Source organism: Melospiza melodia, chromosome 1, assembly GCF_035770615.1.
Source record: "Melospiza melodia melodia isolate bMelMel2 chromosome 1, bMelMel2.pri, whole genome shotgun sequence".
Classification (NCBI taxonomy): domain Eukaryota; kingdom Metazoa; phylum Chordata; class Aves; order Passeriformes; family Passerellidae; genus Melospiza; species Melospiza melodia.
Window position 1 is genome coordinate 37606626 of NC_086194.1, and position 20244 is coordinate 37626869.

Below are 20244 nucleotides of genomic sequence, written 5' to 3' on the forward strand. Positions count from 1 at the left end.
CCTGTGATTAACTGGTACCATTTGAAAACCTTCACTCTTATTTCAGTCCTTTGTACCACTCCAGAGTCAAAGAAATACCTGACAATTTCTAGAATCTGCAGAAAACACCAAGGCTTATAGGAAAGCTATTTCTAGAAGTACATGTTCTTAAGTTCCTCTATTTTTGATCTGATTGTGTGGTAAAACCTTATCTAGTGAATATACACCACACACAGGATTACTTTTTTAGGATACAGAAGATATGATCTTCATTACTAGAGGAAGAGAGCCTTCACAAAAGCCGTGACTAAAACCTGTCAGTGGTACTCAGGTCCTCTTTTCTTTCAGATTAAGTCTTAGTTCTGCCATTTTCATCTACGCATAGGCCCTGGAATAAGAAGTCACCTTCGAAAACACACAGAACACAGCAGATTTACTCTTTAGTTTTATTACAGAGTTTAACACTTCATCTCTTAGGGTATAACCTCAGAACACAGCTGCACATACCTGTGTCACCAGGAATATAAATTTCCACATTTGGAACTAAGCATGTGGATCCAGGATGCACAAGTTCTCTACATCCTCCAGGCCTCAGAGAAGCCACACACATCTGGCAGAAATCAGCAAGCACGTCTTAGGAAATCAGAACCTACTGGCAATTGTTTTAACTACTTTTCTCCTTGCAGATTAGTCCTGATCAAAAACCTCAAAATCTTTCCTATGGGTTTGAATAATCTGTGATGACATCTCCAAAATTAGTAGGGTATTAAAGAGTGGTAAAGAAATAAAGATCCTATTGGAACTATTTAACAATTGGTAGCATTTAGTGTTTCTCTGGCACGCCTAAACCTGTACCTAGCTGCCAGAAAAGCACTCTGGCCATCCAGCAAGGAGAAGCCACTCAGGCAGATAGTGCAGTGTGACAGACTGTCAAATGCAAATAACTACTGTCCAAAGAAATGCATCCTAATAGCAAACATCAACTAATTAGGCTGTGTAAGTCATTCCAAAAACATCATACCTGCTCCCATCTGTTGGCAACACAAAGACTTTCGCCATCTTTCTAGGCACTTTTCCCCAGTACCTTTTCTGCTTAGGCATCCATTTGAAGTACTCTTCTTAGTATAAAAGATTATTAACATTCTATTTAGCACACAAATAATTATATACAGCTGTTTAGAAACAAATCAAGTAAACAAGCAAAACTGGCCATTCACTTCAAGGAATGAGTTCAAGGACCAGGAAATTTACTTGATCAGATAAATCACTGAAAAACAATAGCTCTTGATGTACAGAACAAAAACACTAAATCTTTTTAAGACAGATACAATAATGTTAGCTATTAATAATATCTAGGAAAAGGCCTACATTTATCTGTACATACATTTCTATGGAAGACAGTGGGCTGGATTATCCAGCGTGTCAAACAAAAGTTAATGCACAGATGATTATTTTTTTCATTAGAGAACTGAAATAATAACAGTAATAATAACTGAATGATCTAGTCCAACATCTGCTTTACTTAGCACAAGTCACTGCCAAGTAAGGCATACTAGTTGCGTACATTCATATTCCAAAGTGCCAGAAATACAGAATGAATGAAAAGTCATTTTGCACATTCAAATCTTCAACCTTATCTTTTACAGGTGTCTTCAGGTACTGAAAGTCAGTTTCCCTGTCATGGCTTTTGGGGACTAGCAAACACCAGTCTCTATCTCTGTATATAGGAAGAGCTCCCTGCTTGGCTCCTGAAAACCAATACATCTGCTCCAAAATGAACTTTGTTCACTTGACACAACTAATTAAAAGTGCATCATTACTAAAAACATTATTCTTTGGAATACTCATTACAGTGAAACAGATTAATGGAGAAATAATGCACAAGTATCTGAATGTGCTGTCTCTTTTACCCAGGGTCTATTTTTATGAAAATTCTATTAAGAAAATTTGACACAAAATGTCTAGAACTCACTGATTTTTGACAAAATATTTACCTTTGCCACAATTTATTGTTCATTAGTTTTGTCCACCATCTCAGACAACATGTGATTTTTTAACATAACTGTTAATAGAATAAATTGCCTCAACCACTAAATTTACACATTTACTCTTAGAACACATGGCTTTTGAGTTGTTTTCACCTCTCTTTCCAAAAACTTTACCTTGGATACAGCCCCTGGGTTAGTGCAAGGTAGTGTGCTGTCCTAGTTACACAAGCTCCATACCTAGAATCACACTGAAACGAAAGCAAACCCTGTATTTTCTGTCTTTTGGAATATATTGAGGGACCCACAAAAATTACAGAACACAACTTGCAGCTTTAAAGTATAAAAACATGCCATTGAATTCACATATTGGAGAGTCAGACAGACACAAACAGAAAAACCTGCACCAAAGCTCTGTGTACACAAACTGTTTCACAAAAGGAAGCAAAAGAATTGGGGAACTCCTGAGAAGTCACTGTGTCATAGTGATTAAATCTTTCAGGGGCTTCCTAGTCAGTATGGCGATGAAAAACAAGCACCTACAAGCAGAATTTATAGGTCTTTTCAGTAATTTATTTTTTCAAGCTTCAGAGGGATAATTTCAAACCCAAACCTGGAAAAAAAAAATCTTTAGCCCATGGTTACAAACATACTCACAAAAAATGAAACCATGATTTAGCAGTCTTCTTTACTCAAAACTTATTTAGCAGACTGACCGAGAACAACATTAATTCAATTTCATTGACAAAGGAAATGATTCTACTGAAAGAGGAGTGCAAGTGAGTACTTTATGGTAGAATAAAAAAAAGTTCACAGAATTTCAAGCTGCTGAACAAACAGAACAGATCTCATATGTACACACATACATAAATACATACACACAGATACAGTAACTTTTTTTCCATTTTCCCCCCCGACATGAGCTTGAGTATTTCATCTACAATCTTCTATTGAAGAGGAAAAATATTTTGTTTTTTCTAAAGTAATTCTCTCCAGTGCTTTTGAAAGTTCACTGCCACAAAGATACAGGATTCTTCCTTCCCACATAATATGAGCAGAAAATAAGCTTTAGAGGGTTTCACTGAAATAGTAAAATTCTAACATCGTAAATTCAATTGTAATCAGCTGGACATTTTTCTTCCATGGTTCCACTTGGGACAGTCAGTCTGTTTCCTGCATGCTTCTGAGTGCATGCAGAGAGTTCCAGAAGGATGGGGAGGCAAGGCAGCAACAGTGCAGAACATTCATTCACAGCAGGAAAGAAGTTGCCTTCATCAAGCAGCATTTCCACCACCTGCTCCTTGGAGATACCAGAAAGCAAATTCTTCCTACCTGATGTAAGACAGCTGCTGTTAATGCTACAAAAATAATGTACAAAAGGGTCTGGCTTGCAGATCTCACATAACAAGCAAGTTACATGTAAATGACAGCTCCTAGAACATAGGCAAAAGAGGAATCTTAAACGCAACAGAAGAAGGAACTAAAACATTAAACTGGCATTACATGTGCATTTCTAGAATTTAACAAAAGAAAACTTTACTTGCATTGTAAAACTCAGTAACGCTTTTGGCTGGCAACATTCTCCAAATCTTACTAAGGTATTTAAAACACTAATAGGTGACAAAATAGCATCCTTCTTTAAATCCTGTATATTAAGATTACATTGGACAAGGATCTTTCATTTGCATTTGAAAGCCTAGAAGTAATATTTCTCACTGTTAATAGTGAACAATTTCCATCTGTTTTACATCAAAGTTCAGTACTGTAGAAGAAGAGTGAACATTCCCACTCACAGTTGCATGTTTTCATATTATTTTCTTTCCATTATTTATTGTTATTGGACTTTACATCTATTCATTGAGATTTGCATAATAATCGTTAAGGATTTTCTAATAATGACTCTCCCTCTTTCCAAGAAACCACAGTGGTCACAAATGAAATTAAATGAGGGCTCTCTGAAAGCCCTCACAAACTTTTCTGACTACTCAGCAATGTAATGTTTATTACATAAACACCTCTCAATATCCATACTTTTTTCCTCATTGTGAAAGCTGAATACTATTAAGTAAGAGTCATAAGGTTGCATAAAGAATAGGAGCCCTCTATCACAAACTGGACATTCATTTCTAGCACTTCTTAACCTATAGGTTTTTATGGAGGCTATTTCATGACAACACTTTGGAACCCACACCTATTCCTATTTACCTTTCTTACTATTGGACTGTAAAGCACTTTCTCACATGAATGGTCAAACATCTCAAATACTTTGCCACAACCAGATCTCTGTTGACAAGAATTATGGAACATGAGAAGAAAGGGAAAATGCCATGATATGATAATAATCTTTGACAGGCCTTGAATATCTGAAATATTTATTTTTAGCACTTTTAAAAGGGTTTTTCCACTTATAAGAGAAAAAATACATTTAAATGGGATATATTTGTAAATATTGGTACTACATTTACAAGCATGGATACCAGTTCCTACCAAATGCAATGATTCATACATGTGGTGAACCCACTACTCAGAAAGACAATACACATATAAATATTTGTTGTTTTTTTTTTATTCAGCACCAGAATTATGACTAATGTTAAATAAAAGCAGTGTCCAGAGACTAGAATTCTATGCCTGATTCATGTATCTTATTCAGTATATTCCACATACTTTCTTCACAATCACAAAGCTCTTTTATCTCATGTTTTGTACACACTTGCTTCCATATTTCTTCAAACCTTTCATCTGAAGTATTCATGCCCATATTGTGGAGAATTTGTTTAATCTACAAAAATAATATAAAATAATGCAATTAATGTAATTCTAGTCAGCATTTTGTTAAACTCTACAGTGTCTGGCTTTGACATATTTAGCAATCTCTATTTGCCAAAGAATATTTTCCCACTCTTAAAACTACAGACCACATCCTGTATCCTAAACAAAAGAAGTTTCTATTTAAGTAAATCTGAATCTTATTGCAAAGAAAGCTGTACAAAATTGTCTGTAATTAATGCAGTAATGTTGATGCACTACTTCAATGCTGGGACAAAAATCAAATGCAGAAGACTAAGAGAAAAGTAAATGTTTTTCAAAAGCCCTAAGTAAAGTTCTGTTTATCCACTCTATTTTTGCTGTCTACAGTTACCAACACAAATCAGATTCTATTATTATCTGCATTTCACAGCAACTACACACAAGGTCATCAGCTGGTATAGATAAGTGGATGAAGTGACTAAAATGAAATGGTTCACATCAACTTTGAGCCTTGCTATAATTTTACACCAAAATAATTCAGCAGAAGGGATTTTTTCCATGTTTTCTCACTTGGATGCTTCCTGTTGCATGCCTCATTACAGTGACCTGTTGACTCATTAGAGGAAGGTAACGTCACAAGAACATTGATGCACTCTGTGCTTCTGTTAGTATCAGCAAACATTTGGCCTTTTCAATTGTATCATATGTGTGTGTACATGTGTGTTATATTTATGCTACGGAGACTTTATGCATGCTTTGATAAAGACCTTCAATGCAGTCAAATCAGCCTTATTATACTGTCTTTTATATTTTTGTATAAATATAGGCCTGATCCCCAGTACAACAAATCTTCAGCTTCATCTTAGCCAATAAATCATTGAGTGTTTCTGCAAGGTGAAATTGCAGGAGGAAAGAAGGGACTGAATTTTGTTTCTTTAAGCATAAGTGTTGTTTCAGTTGCATCAATCATACTACCCACAAGTAAAACAAACCAGATCAGATCCATTGTCTTCAACAAGCTAGTGAAATATAGAAATGAAACTAAAAGCAATAGTCCTTCACAGGACACCACTGCAGGGAGAATAAAGGACTACATGTTCTCATAATTTGGCTTCATCATGTTCAGAGAGCTCTGTCCTGACTCATCAACTGCTGTAAAATCATCACTGACCAAACCACAGACTATCTGCAGACAGGATAAAACTCACTCTCACCCATGATCAACATTCTGCATACAAATTACACACTATTCCTCAACTACATAACTTCTATCCTCTTCAACAGACTGGAGAGAATTTCAGTGAAGAAAACAGCAAGCCCAAGAACTAGTTTGTTCTTTTGTAACAAGATGAGTCACCTCACAAAACTACTTCATAGTCAGAATTTGCATTCATTTCTACCACACTATACAAAAACAGTATTAAATTACTCTGAGCTTTCATCTAATAATACCATATAATCATAGAATAGTTTCATTAACCATGAAATTTTTGGAAACATTAATTATACATATCAAAACAATAATCATAAAATTGCTAAATATCCCATTTCATGAACATAGTTTCAACAGACTCAAAGGTGGTTCTGCACTGAATTCTATATAGCTGGTATAGTCTACAATAGAGTATGACATCTCAGGACATGTTATAACTTCAAAGAACAGCTCTGTCTAGTGCCTGACAGATGTAATTGGCTTCTCAATGAAGCATGAATTGCATTTACTGTTAGCTGCATGCACTCATTTCCTGCTTTCAGAGCTAGATTATAATATTACAGCGACCTGAGGAGGTCACTCGGGGAGAGAAGGACGAGAATCTTGTTCCTTGATCAGAAGGCTGGATTTATTGATATATGATATATAATACGCTATAACTATACTAAAGAGAATAAGAAGAGAAGTTGCAGAGGCTTGCTAAGCAAAGCATAGAAAAGAATCTGTAACAAAATTCTGTGTCCAGGGACTCTGTCCCCAGCTTGCTCCTGCGATTGGCTCTTATCTGTACACACAGAACATGAACCAATCACAGGTGCATCCTATTGCATGCCACAGCAGCTGATAATCATTGTTTACATTCTCTTCTGGGGCCTTTGCTTCCCAGAAGATGAACAAATCTGAAAGAAAGGATTTCTGTGAAAAAATGTCTGCGACATTATAAAGCGGTAAAAGCTCATGTACACAACATTCTAACAAGGTGTTTGATGAGCATGACACCACACCTTCTACCCCCAGTCACTAACCAGCAACAATATTTTTTGTAAAATAGATCCACTAGATCTATTTTACAAAAAATAGTATTCTGGGATTAGGATCTATTCTAGATCCACTTTCAAACATGACTGCTGAATATTTAATATAATGAGTAGAGGTCATTAATGTAATGAAGAGGTTGCCACAGCTTCTTTTCTCATTTTAGATTGGAATTCCACATTTCATCACAATTGTCCAATAAACTGTATTTAATGTAATGAAGTTCTCTCTTCATATTCTTTCCCAATGAATTGTATACAAATGTAAAAACAAAGTGGTAAACAATACTGAAGAAGAAACAGCAAAGTTATTTTAGTATTTATGTGAGAGAAATTTTGGTCTGTGAGAGAACAGAGTGGTAGGAGGCTGCAGATGTATCAGAGAAATCATGGAGCCCCCAGGTAAGTCCCTAGAGTCTCATGTCCCATCTTTGTCTTCAGAATTATGAGACAGCACAGCATTGCTGTGTGAGTCCCAATGTCCTCCGTCACTACACAGATCCTTTGTAGACCTGAGCCTACAACTGTGACTTAGCAGAGCACTTAAAAGGTACTTTCAAGTGGTTTGGGAATTTGTCATTAGCAAAACCTGCCAAGTTTGTCTGAGGAGAGACACTTCCAGTAAAGTTTTCCATTAAACATCCCTATGTGATAGAAATTACTTGTATACACCTTTAAAAATCTCCTTGTGGGGCTTTTTAAGACATTTCATGGAATACCTTAGATTGGAAGAGATCCTGGAGATCATTCATCCAATCACATAATCAAAGCTGGACTAACTTTACTATTAAACCACGTTGCTTGAGACCTTGCTCAAAAATTTCAATAGCTTGGATCACAATAAGATTAATATCTACCATCTTTATGAATAATTTAGAATGTGAAGAGTACATATTTTTCAGATAGCTGAATGGATGTAAAGCAAGATGGTAACATTGCACTATGAATTTTACAACCTGTTTACTTGATGACTTCCCACTCCCATATGGCTAGCAGAATCATTATCTTGGAAGAATATTCTGAAGAAATTCACTATACCTCTGCCTTTGGTCTCTTTTTTAAAAGGTGTTTTTCATATACTCCCTTTTGACTGAAGACAGAAGGGTACAAAAGTGAAAAACTACTGCCCTGGTCACCATAATTAGTCGTGTCACTGAGGCGACAAACTTGAGGAGCAGGAATATCTGAACGAATACTTGGAACACCACACAATGGATAACCTGTGAAAATCAATCAACAGGTAGCATGGATAAATAGTGCCAGGGAGGAGAAAACATTTTGTATGAAATAAGAAGAACTGTGATGCTTGTTCAATAATAAGTTACATAATTTTCTTCCTTCCTCATATCTTTTTTCACATTTTTAGACATTCTGGCTTCAGCTACATCATGAAGTGTGAAAACAAGGAATCTTGCAGTAATATACTAGTACTTACTTACTTAATATTCCCAGCTGAAATTATTTTTAGGTGATTATGCTATCATTATATTGCAAAGGTTTCATATTGCTGTCTCCTTAGTGTAAGAGTTCCATACCTCCTTGATGTTTCTTGTGGGCAGCTCCTCCAAGCACTGACTCTTTCTTCTTCTTGCAGTAGCCAACTGACTCCAGCTCCCCTCAACCAACCAATCCACTCTTTTATAACACTCTTCTTATTGGCTACAGCTGTGCCTTGTTAACATCAGGCTTGCTCCTAATCTTTGATAATTAACCCCGCTGCAACTCTTTAGGGGGTACGATTACTTTCTATACTACCTTTATTTTCTTATATTCTATCCCCCTACATGATCGTAAGGAGATATGGTTCTCCCAAATTTACCAGCATAATTTCTCAAAGACATCTAGATTAATTTCAATGTTGAATAGGCCATCCCTTCCAACTCCTAATCTTAAAAAAAACTCAGCTTAAATAAATTAATTCACTACTTTACATGAGTAGAACCTGTAACAATACTTTTCAACTTTGCTCCTGATTTTGTCTTAAATAATGCTCACAAGTGAGCAGCACAGTCCATTGTACTTACAGGATGCTGGGATACCACCAACTACAGCATTATACTGAGAAGATGATGTTCGATAATTTGTATATACACGGTCTGTTGATCTTGAAAGTGGTTTTGGCATCTTTTCTGAGCTTTCTCGTTCTTTTAACTCAAGATCTTTCTTTTCTGGCAGTGGTTCATCCTCTTTCTTTGTGTCTTTGGAAAGATATGCATCTAATTTTTTCCCTAAAAAAGGGAAAAAGTTATGGGACAGCCAAGATATATTATCAACATATTACAGACTAAGAGGCAAAAAAATTTGTTTGAATAACTGTAAAGGAGTTAACATAATTCATCTACATTTCTGATAATGCTTCTAGGAGATATTTTACTTTCTGTAGATCTGTACTACTAAGGAAACTTCCCAGTGTCAATCTCAGCATGCAACACAGAACTCCAGGATTCTGAAACACAACTGTACCTGAGATGCTGGTAGTTAAATCAGTCTCTAAATCCTACCCTTTTAAAGGAGCACCTAGTTTACAACAGCAACGTCCTTTCAACAGCTATCCTAAGAACAAGATCATCCCCATATTTTCCCAGTATTAAGGCATCTACCTTTTGTAATTATTTTTTCTTCAAACTCTTTAACACCCATTTTATCTTTCCAGTTCAGAAAGTTCGCAAAGTCCTGGTAATTAATCAGACCATCCTTATCCAAATCACAGCAGTCAAATAAGGTTTCCAGGAGCTCATCATCCAGATTCACATTCAGCTGAGAAAAGATCTTTCGTAGCTTGTCCTTGTGTATCATTCCATCACCATTCTATTACAAAGATGGTGTAATAGTTGTTAATAACAGTTGTTATATTCTATGATTCTCTAACAGCCATCATAAAGTAACTTCACCAAAAGAAACACATACACGTGTTTATACAGGTATGTACACATATTTATACATTTATATAAATAGCACCAGACACACTATTTCAAGACAAATAATATTGCTGAATACAAAAATAAACACTAAGTATTGTAGAAATCTAAAAAATGTCAAAAAGTAATTTTCAACTTAAAGAATACAGTGATTTGAGAGTAAAAGTGTGACAGGCTATTGTGACAAGATTGCAATCTAATCATAAATGTTGAGGAAAAGCAAAGATATCTTTAAAAGTAAGACATCAATCACTGTATACATTACAATTATTGTTACATATGAAATGTCAATTACAATTTTTTTTTTTCTAGAGAGAAAAAAAGAAAATACCTGAAATTCTGAGGCTAGGCAACTCAGTCAAAAAGTACAGCTTGGAAGAAAATATGAACGTAACTCCTTCTACTGTTTTCTCTATACAAAGGAATGCCAGACTTTGAAGTCCAAAAATTGTTAAGATTACTCCTGCTTCTGTGTCCCTTGCCCCCTCTAACCTGGATATTCCAAATAATACTACGAAAAGCTCCAAATACTATTGTGCCTAATTCCATAGCACATCACAATAGATGAGACACTCAATAACTATGAAGTTATCTTCACAGTTACAGTCTTCATCCATATTTACCTTGCTATGTTTGTGTTTCTTCTCGTCTGTATCTCTACAGCACAGGAGCGCTAATGTCACACATTCCTTTACATTTATACCTTTTGAGAGTGCTAACCTTATCAAAATGTCTTAATGCTTTTAGTAACACATCAAAATTCCTGTAGTCAGCTTTCTTCAGACTTTCTCGAACTGCCATCAAGATAACTCTTTCTCTGTCCTTCCCACAGAGGAACTCACACGGAACCCGGACATGAAGAAGATGATGAACGTCTATAAAAATGAACAATTCCTCAATTAGTTGTGCATATACCGTAATCAGACATTTACCAAAAAAAAAAAAAAAAGCTTGAATTCATTAGGAAAAGGAGAATTTCAGTTTCAAGATGTTATTTTTCAGAACTGCTGCACAGGTGATACAGCCATTTCATTGCAAGATCAAATGGTCCACATCATTATTTCTCCACTCACACACAGTTAATATCAAAAATTTTGGAACATGATAATGTAGATTCAAAAATCTATCCACTGCTTTCAAAAGCTTCTAAAAGCAGTATTTTTTACTCAATGTCCCGATAATTGAGCAAAAAATAATATATATTATTGATCTACCACTTCTGTCACGTTCCACATACTTATGAGATATAAGTATATACCTATATACTATCCAAAATTTAGTATTTTGGATAATTATATATCACAGGTTTCTAGAAAGACAAACCAATATTTTTATGTTACTGTTCCCATTTTTCATGTATCCTAACTTTACCAGTATTTTTAAACACTTTAGCACACTGAGCTACAATCTTCATCCAAATTCCCAAGGTGCCAATGTCACTTTCTGGAATGCAAGAAGTTCATTCACAGTACAGTAACAAACATGAGTAGCTCACCTAATCCCCCTCTAACAGCAGTGTACAAGCACTATTTTCTACTTGTTAATTATGAACTCTTTTGTTCAGTTCCTTCTGCTCTTCCTTATAGCATGAACTTTATTACACTACATAGTAAAGCACGTAAAAGATTATTCACTGTTTGAACAGACTTTCTCTGGCCCAGATTAACTGTATGACTTTGATCCACTTCATTTTTTTGCTTCCCGATTATTGACTGTATTCTTTAATTATTAAGCACAACTCTAAAACATCATCAATCCCATTGACTATTTGAGTTGAGTAGCTTTCAAAATTTTGTCATAATGAAAATAAAGACTTTTTTTGTACTCTGCTTTCTATCTCCTTGCAACCTTCAAAACTTATTATTCCTATTTATTACTTGTAATTTTTACTCTTTTTAGAGAAGTGCTTGAGAAATCATTGAGAGGGAATCTGCATGATTGGTTTAAATAGCCATTTTTGTCTGTCACTTTGATGTCAATAAGGGTTTTCTGCCATTTCCCATTTTGTTACATTTAGATATAAAGGCTTTTAAAAAGAAAAAAGAAAAACAGCATGATAATCCTAAACCTAAACCTTCTTTATTTTTCACATTTACTTTTTTACTTTTTTCCCACTAGCAACTTTAAATTCACTCAAAATTTACACTTCAAAAATTTACTGTCAACAAATTTTTGTACCTTGCCTCTTAAAATTTTAGGAAAATTGTATATACAACCAACAATTATTACTTCAGCAGAGTTTCATCAGCAAGGTAAGATTCTATTCTGCTCCTGAACTTACCATATTCATCTGGATGGGCCGTCAATCCAAATGTATGGTCTGGGGGAACATTCCTAGTATCTGCTATACTGTCAAAAAGAACATTTTTTTGTTAATTGCAAAACAGTTTATTAATAGCCAAAATAAAATCTCAGCTACTGTTTAAAAATAGTGATTAATTATAGGGATGATACTCATAGTTTACCTGAAATTTGTTTATCAGGACTTTGTTTCAACATTACCATTCCAGAAAAGCAACCCTTTACAAGCTGATTAGAACATTCACTGTTTGTAACATAAAACCACCAAATGTAAACATTATTTTTTTGAACACTTATGCTCATTAAAAAGAAAAAATACCCTATGCCATTTTTCCAAAGAAAATGATAGAAACATGCAAGAAAAGTTCTTGTAGTCAAAGAATGGGAATATTTTGACAAAATCTCCAACTGAAATATCTGAAATAAACTACTTTTGTATAAAGTGGAAAAATTGAATCATATCTCTGCTTTTCCAAGTGCAATTTTTTGTCTACCAAAACCAGCAACCAAGTCCATATCCATGTGGAAAACTTTTCTGAGTTCTATTTTCCAAAAATTGAAGAATTTTCTTTTGACATTAAAGAACTGTTTACTGTTTCCTTTTTTTTTTTTTAATTTTAAAGATGCAATGCTCATTTTATTTTTGATAATTAAATAAGTAAAACACTTAGCTGAATCAAAAATCCCCATCATAATTTAAAAGATTATCAGTGCTTTGTTCTAAAGCACAAAACAAAAACCCACACACAGAAATGGAAATACCCCAATCTAAAAACTACTATGTATATTTTTTTATCATTTTCATATCACACATAGCACGTGGATGCATAAAATTCACTAAATAAGATTTAAGTTTAGCCTGTATCTGTCTTGTAATATTAGTGGTGGGTTTCAGCCTGCACTGCAACCCATCCCTGACTGATCACACTGCTTCATGCTGCTCATGCTCCAAGTCTGTCTCACAGTAAGTTGGGACACAGAGACAGGGAGAGAAGAAACTGACTTTTATTTGTGCTCACTGCTCACATTCATTTATGAGAACACCTCCCCAGATCAACCTAAACCTGGGATCTTGAGTTTAAAATTATATTTTGCCACCAAAGTCTATGTTAGTGAGCCTTCAGATATATTTTTGCAGAAATCAAGAGCATCTGTAAAGACAGCCTTTGGATACATTCAGGAGCCCTAGATCTGCAGCACACCTGGATCCTAACCCCACTTACTTATGACTTCTGTGATGCTTCTTAAGTGCTGTTGTGTAAAATTACAAACTGTTCCAGATTGCTTCATAATCAGTCATTCTAATGATTCAACAGAGATTGGTAAATGCTGCTAGGTAATCAAATATAGTTCCATGTCCTTTTCCAAGGAGGCAATACAGTGAGATTACAGATGATGTAACAAAGAAGGCCAAAAATTGTGTGAGAGTAAGCAAAATGGTTGAATCCCAAAACATTAGGTATTATGTGTCAGTCCTTTCAAACCTTACTAATTGCAAAATACTGGGGGAAAAAATGTCTTAAAGAGTGCTTGACCACTCAAACAGTAAGATCTAACTTCACTACATGGACACAGTACAGCCCTTACTAGAAACTTGTGTACTTATCAGCATAATTAGGGCAGGTAGAAGGTCCTTTTCTGTTAAATGAGTGGAAGCATTAAGCATACAGTTATAATTTTTATCCAAGACATAAAAAGATATTGGAGAAAAGGCAAAAGTGAGTGAATTTTGTGCTTGATCTATTTGTAACAGAAGGCATCTTTGCTTACTTACGGATCAAAAACTTTTCCAATCAGAGGCTGGTATTTTTCCTTGAAATCATCACTTCGTTTTGACACAAGGTTTGGTCCTCTCTTCCTACAAATTACAAAAATAACTCTTGCACATAATTTTTTTAATATTCAATACTTTTTCAATAATATTTTAAAATATTATTATATATTTAAAAAACCAGCAACTCCTTTCAACTTAGTGATTAAACTATCTTGCTACTTAAAATCAAAGGGCTTTACATAATGCTTAAGACGTGCCAAGAGTTGTTATATGGTAAAAGTTATCTGGATAAACTGTTCTGAAAATCACATCTTGCATTTTCTATTCAGTTCAATACAGTTAAGGATTGTGAGATATACAATTTTCTTCAAATATGAAGACCCACTCTTCCTGATCATTTTTAAATGAATTAATTAGCTAACTCATTGCAACTTACGAATCCAGGTCAAAGACCCAATTGAAGGTCTTGGCTGTATTTCGCCCATCTTCATAGTGAGGGGTTTCCATTCCATAAACAAAAGACTTGTCAAAGTGTGAGTTATACTTCCTATTGACTGACTCCCCTGCAGAAAAAGCAGGCATTTCAACCTGTGTAAAACACCTAAGGAAGAAAAATGTACCCAGTATCTTCATTCTTAAGATAAAACAATGAAGAAACAAAGGCAAATAACTAACAAACCTGTTCAATTAAAGACAAATAATTTGCATTCTCCCTGTTTATTGAGTAGGTAGGAACAATCTCATTGTCAAAAGTGAAAACACAAAATAAAAAGCAAAACTGCTTCAGTTGGATGTTCTTTTATGTCTGATTAAAGACAAGACCAACAGAATAAATTAAACATGTAGCCTAAGTGGTGAGGGTCAAGCAAACATTGCTTTATAATATCTACACTTGAGCAGAAATGTGTACCATTTGATTTATTGTTTTCAAAAAATGGAAAAATGTTTTTGATGTGTTGCATTTTCAGATATACTCTTGCTATGTCTTTTTGTCACAGAAAAAACAGTCATTCTTTTTCTTCAAGGTCTTTTCAATCACCTTTTAAAAAGCATGATAATTAGAACTTTCAAAAATATTATTCACTGCATGTTTTCTAATAAGGGCTCCACATGGCTGTATGGCAGCACGACATTTTTTACACTATTTGTGGGGCACATAGTTGACTTTTTTTCTGTCAGTCTGCTTCTGACTTGGCCTCTCCATGGTGGATAGATGTTACAAGAGAGACAGAAACAGATTATGAATAATTTCACTGAAACACCCAAGAAAAGCATAGAAGAGAAGAAATGAAGTTACAGGTTTGGCCAATATATTCCAATACTATTTACAGAATAATTTCTCAGTGAGACAACAAAGTACTATAATTTCACATCTATGTAATCGTCTCCACATAAAATTTACATTTTCAGCCAAAGTGAAAGTCATGGAACTGGGAAAAATAGAAGTGGCTGCAAAAGAAATTAAATATGCGGCATTTTAGAGTGCTACTTGTCACTCTGCTCCTGTGCAGACCTGTGAGATAAAGGGTAACCATCCCTGAGCAGACCACATCACACAGGTACAGGCCCCAGGGGCTAAAGCAACGCAGGCACAGCCCAGAGCCCCATGGGGAGGACTCTGTAGGCTGAGGAACCTGCATTCCAGAGAGCCACCCAACAGCCTGAAATTCTTCACAACCAGATCTTAATGCTAAGCTCCTCATCAGAAAGTCTGCCTGCTCTGAAATTCTGATTCTGAAGAAAGACAGGAACTAGAGGAAAAAGTACTGGAATGGGTTGGGCTCACAGTGTATGACTTCAAATCTGAGATTGCTTTCAGTGGCATAGACAATGCCAAACTCAGTAAGCAACCAGCGCATCTGTGAGTTTCTAGTTTCCTGGAAATATTTTGCTTTTCAAACACCACCCAAAAGAAATCAGGCTTCCAACGCCTTCATGGAGTTCTTACACTGTTTTAAATGCCCATCCTGAAGTGATTGAGAGTTTTAGAAACTGAGATCATGCTCTCTCACTTGCTTTTTTTTCACATAATTTTTAAAAGTAATATATATTGTATTAATACAGTGATTAAAATTAATGGTTTATACCTCAAAAAATAGCATACAGTAGGCACTGAACACACATAAAGGAACATTTTATGTGGTTTCTTATGAGCCTTTTACCTTACCCACATAATAATCCTCATGTGAGAGAACATATAAATCATGTCCTTCTCTCGCTTCTTTATCCACTTCCTCAAAGGTTTTTGGTGGATTGACAAGCTCTCCAGCTGTTAAATCTGGAAACAAATAAAGAATGTATGGTTGGAGGAGCTAAGGAGGGTGGATATCTTGTTTCATTCATTCTTCATTGTAAACAATACCTTGTTAGAGAATTTGCTAGTACTGTGGAACGATGATACTTCTTACCACATTTCTAGTCAATCTATATTCATCTAATGAATGGATGAATAAACATCTAATTCATTATTCACATAATGACATGGGACTAGGGAGAAAATCACAGAAACCCAGATGAACAGAACTTTTGCAAGAAAGCTACATGGGCAACACAGATGTGATTGCCTCCAGTCTATGGAGGAAAGCTATATATGTCAAGGAAGTTTCTTCCATGAGACCTATTAGAGTTGTTGGAAAAATGAAGGTTAGTTGACAGCTACCCTACAGTTCTCACAGGAAATCTATAAAGACAGAAAGGAAGAGAGCCAAAAGCCCTGGTAGTTACCATAAGTTCTCAGTTGCTTGTTTCTTCATCAAAACTGAAAAATTTTTAGGCCTTTTGGTACCTGTTATACAAAAACTCTTCTCTTAAAAGAAGTTGTTGGAATCATAGAGCATGTGATAGATACTAAATTGCAGATTATCTTGTATTTACAGGAAATATGTTTTAATAGCGCATTTTCCTACCTTTGCAGACTTTAATTCCAAATGTAGTTTTAATTATATCCAAGCCCTCAGGTAACTTCAAAGATTGATCATGTGATTTACCCAAAGGTGCTTCACGATTACTGGAGTAAATTGCTTCTTTCATGTCCTGCATCTTTTCTTGAAATTCACTTTTAGCAACTGGACTTATCAAAGAAGCTACCTGAAGACATCACAAACAACACCAGAGGCAGGAAAACCAACAAACTTTGATCATTCATGCATCGCTATGACTACTCACACAAACAAAAGTTTGCTCATAGGGGTTCTAATGAGATCTTCTGTGGTTACATTGACATAATTTTATCCATTGAGTTGCAAACCAAAACTGTATCTTGAGAGAAGACAACTAATAGCCAATGCTATGCTAAATTTCCAGCTAAATAAAATATTTATTGTGAGATATTTTTATTTTTATGCTAGCTTTTCCACTTTTTAATATATACATTTTCTGACTGTAGTCTTTCTTCTCTTAGCACATATTAGAAACTACAGTCAAATTACAACGTGACCAAAACTAAAGTGATTTGATTTTTCAGGCTATCAAAGCAATGGAGATTCTAGAGGAGATTTATTGTTAGACTGTCAATCTTATATAAAGAAATATTGAAAAATTAGTAGCAAATACAATTGATCCAAACCCATGCTTAGCAGACTAGGCTTCCGACCCTTCCTAGAGATAATATTTAACTAATAATGCAAAGTCTTCAACAGACAGTACAGGCTAATCCAGTACAGATCAATCCATTCAACAAAAAACTTCTCAAGGAAAGATACCAAAACCTGGTTGTCTTTCATTTTGGATATGCCTAATAAATGTCCTACTCAACATCCTGGAACACTAGGACTTCCTTCCTAAAATACACTTTACTAACACAACTGCTATTTTTAGAGACAAGAACACTAACTGTGTGATAAAACTACCAATGATCTCATCAGCTATTTGATTACAGATTACAAAATCATTTCTAAAGAATACACACAAAATAGTCTGACACATCCAAACCGTCACTTTTTGGCTAAAAAATCAGTTTCTAGCCAAAGGTAAGAAAGCATACAGAATGACTACACCAAACTGTAAACACATTTGCAGATAACAGCTCTTTTGCTAAGAGCTCAATTGGTTTTATCTCTGTAACCCACAAAACAAAAAAAAAAAAAAAAAAAAAAAAAAAAAACCAGCAAAATTTGTAGGCAGAAGACTGTTCATTACCTTAAATATTGAAATTAATTTAGTAGTCACTATGAAAAGTTACATTACTGATAACAGTCACTGAACTTCAAATATTTTCCAGGTTCAATAATGCTAAGTAAGTCCTATAATTTGATGTCAGAACTCAGATAATTCACAGCAGCTGTGAAATGCTGCAGCATAAATCACTCACCTTTATCCCTGACTATGAAGACATCAGTTGCTTTTATTAAGAACACTCTTAAGAGGTTCATTCTTAAACAAGAGTAAAGGAGTCACATTCTTACACTGCATTGGGAGGTTGACTTTATGCCATGAGTCAAGTCTGTTGCAATGTCAGGATCATCTGCACTGCCGTAGAATATTATTTTAGCACCAGGAGCTGGATCTGTTGTGTTTCGAAACTTTCGTACAGCAGTGGGAGTAACAGGCTATACATAAGGCAAAGCAAAAACAAGTTTACACCAGACATTCACAAAATGTTAATGAAAAGAAAATGTACTGCAGACATTTATGTTGTTCCAGATATAAGAAGAAAATATGAGGATGCTTTAGGGCTGCAGCACATGCACATGCTCCTGCAGATGCTGATACTGTGAGCATAAGCTCACCATAACCCAGACTAAATTTTATCAAACAGCATTGTTAAGTTTCAACACTTCAATTATTTATAATTTGGATAACAGCTACTTCACATGTTCTTGATGAAAACTAGATGTTACAATTTTAAATTTCAGAAAGCTTTAACCCAATTCGCGATTTCCACCATCAATGAAGCAATTTTGGAAATTATTTAAACTAGAGTGTTGGGGTATCTTTAATTATCATTTAAGGGGAGATGTGCTGTTTACAGGATCCATTTGTGTCCCAGTAGCCTCTGACTCTTCAGGGCCATGGGAAAGGGTCAGTGGGATACCCAATTCTGGTATCCTTGTAAAGAAGAACCTCCATCAGAAGTAATAATAATTTCCAATAATTACTTTAATTGCATTACCAGAGGGGAAAACCACATAAAACAATTATATTTAGTCCCAACTAAGCAAGCATGGTGACTTTTGTAAAATATGTGGAATGGAAATGAAAGCCAGAAATGTTTTCCAATCTTGCCAGCTAGTCTCTGTAATTCCACGTGATAAAAAACATTGAAATACACGATAGTTTCAAAAGTGAAGGTATGTAGAAAAAAAAAAAAACCTAAACAAGAGCCTCTACAAAACCAACTCACCTTGGGTGTCTCTTTGAGACAACTCGCAACCGTGTTGCCCGCTGGACTCAACCTTCCAGCCTAAACAATGCAATCAAAAAATAAATAACGTATAACGAAACTCGTAATAATACACACAACTAGTCAAACTGGGATCTGGCACCATGCACGGCACGTTGTCCAATTGTTCTGATGAGGGTGGGAAAGAGCCACCCTCATTACTGGGAGAGAAGGAGCTCGCAGGGAGATGCGCCATCCCCTCCCACATGCTGCCCTCCTCCAGCCCCTTCCCTCGGCGAGACTCCGCCCCTGAAAGGCACAGAAGCGGGCCGCAGCTCCGGGCCATCGGTGCGACCCCTTTGGCGAAGGCACTCACGTTCGGCAGCTCTGGAGTCCCCTCGGGGAGAGTCTCTTTGGGACATGGCGGTGGCTGCTCCGCCATGGCCACCGCTCGCTTACTCTGCTCGCTCGGTAACGGCGGCGGCGCCGGCAGTGCTCGTGCGAGATGCGCGGTGCGGCCGGCGCTCACAGCGCTCCGCCATCCCCTCACACCCAGCGCCCTCCATCCTGCCCTCACAGCGCTCCGCCATCCCCTCGCACGCCTGTCCTGCCCTCACAGCGCTCGGCCATCCCCTCGCACCCAGCGCCCTCCATCCTGCCCTCACAGCGCTCCGCCATCCCCTCGCACGCCTGTCCTGCCCTCAGAGCGCTCCGCCATCCCCTCGCACCCAGCGCCCTCCATCCTGCCCCTCACAGCGCTCCGCCATCCCCTGACACCCAGCGCCCTCCATCCTGCCCCTCACAGCGTTCCGCCATCCCCTCGCAGCCCTGTCCTGCCCTCACAGCGCTCCGCCATCCCCTCGTACTGAGCACCATCCATCCTGCCCCTCACAGCGCTCCACCCTCCCCTCGCACCAGCGCCCACCTCTTCTCCCCTCACAACTCTCCCTCTACCGCCCTCAGCGCCCG

The 20244-nt window shown here is 36.4% G+C and overlaps 1 protein-coding gene across 2 annotated transcripts; it reads right to left on the reverse strand.

Moving 5' to 3' along the window:
* Window positions 1-622: 622 nt before the first annotated feature.
* On the reverse strand, window positions 623-20172 carry EFHB (EF-hand domain family member B). 2 transcript variants are annotated; one of them, XM_063154295.1, is made up of 13 exons: window positions 20119-20172; window positions 19297-19356; window positions 18359-18502; window positions 16862-17042; window positions 16123-16233; window positions 14392-14518; window positions 13956-14039; window positions 12162-12229; window positions 10601-10755; window positions 9563-9770; window positions 8987-9190; window positions 8001-8182; window positions 623-4746 (listed from the first exon to the last, which is right to left on the reverse strand). In XM_063154295.1, the coding sequence occupies exons 1-13, from the start codon at window positions 20149-20151 to the stop codon at window positions 4582-4584; spliced, it is 1722 nt and encodes a 573-aa protein (XP_063010365.1). In that variant the 5' UTR covers window positions 20152-20172; the 3' UTR covers window positions 623-4581. The 2 variants fall into 2 exon arrangements, with proteins under 2 accessions (XP_063010365.1, XP_063010355.1); XM_063154285.1 differs by lacking the exon at window positions 20119-20172 and adding an exon at window positions 19652-19769.
* Between the last annotated feature and the right edge of the window lie 72 nt (window positions 20173-20244).

Excerpts from the sequence above, each read along its gene's own strand:
- EFHB (XM_063154285.1), bottom strand. The coding sequence starts at position 19,717 with ATGGCGGAGCAGCCACCGCCATGTCCCAAAGAGACTCTCCCCGAGGGG. Across the intron at positions 14,519-16,122 it reads ACATGAGGATTATTATGTGG|GGGAGTCAGTCAATAGGAAG; the intron begins GTAAGGTAAAAG and ends CTTTTTCTGCAG. Across the intron at positions 8,183-8,986 it reads TGGTGGTATCCCAGCATCCT|GTTATCCATTGTGTGGTGTT; the intron begins GTAAGTACAATG and ends TGATTTTCACAG.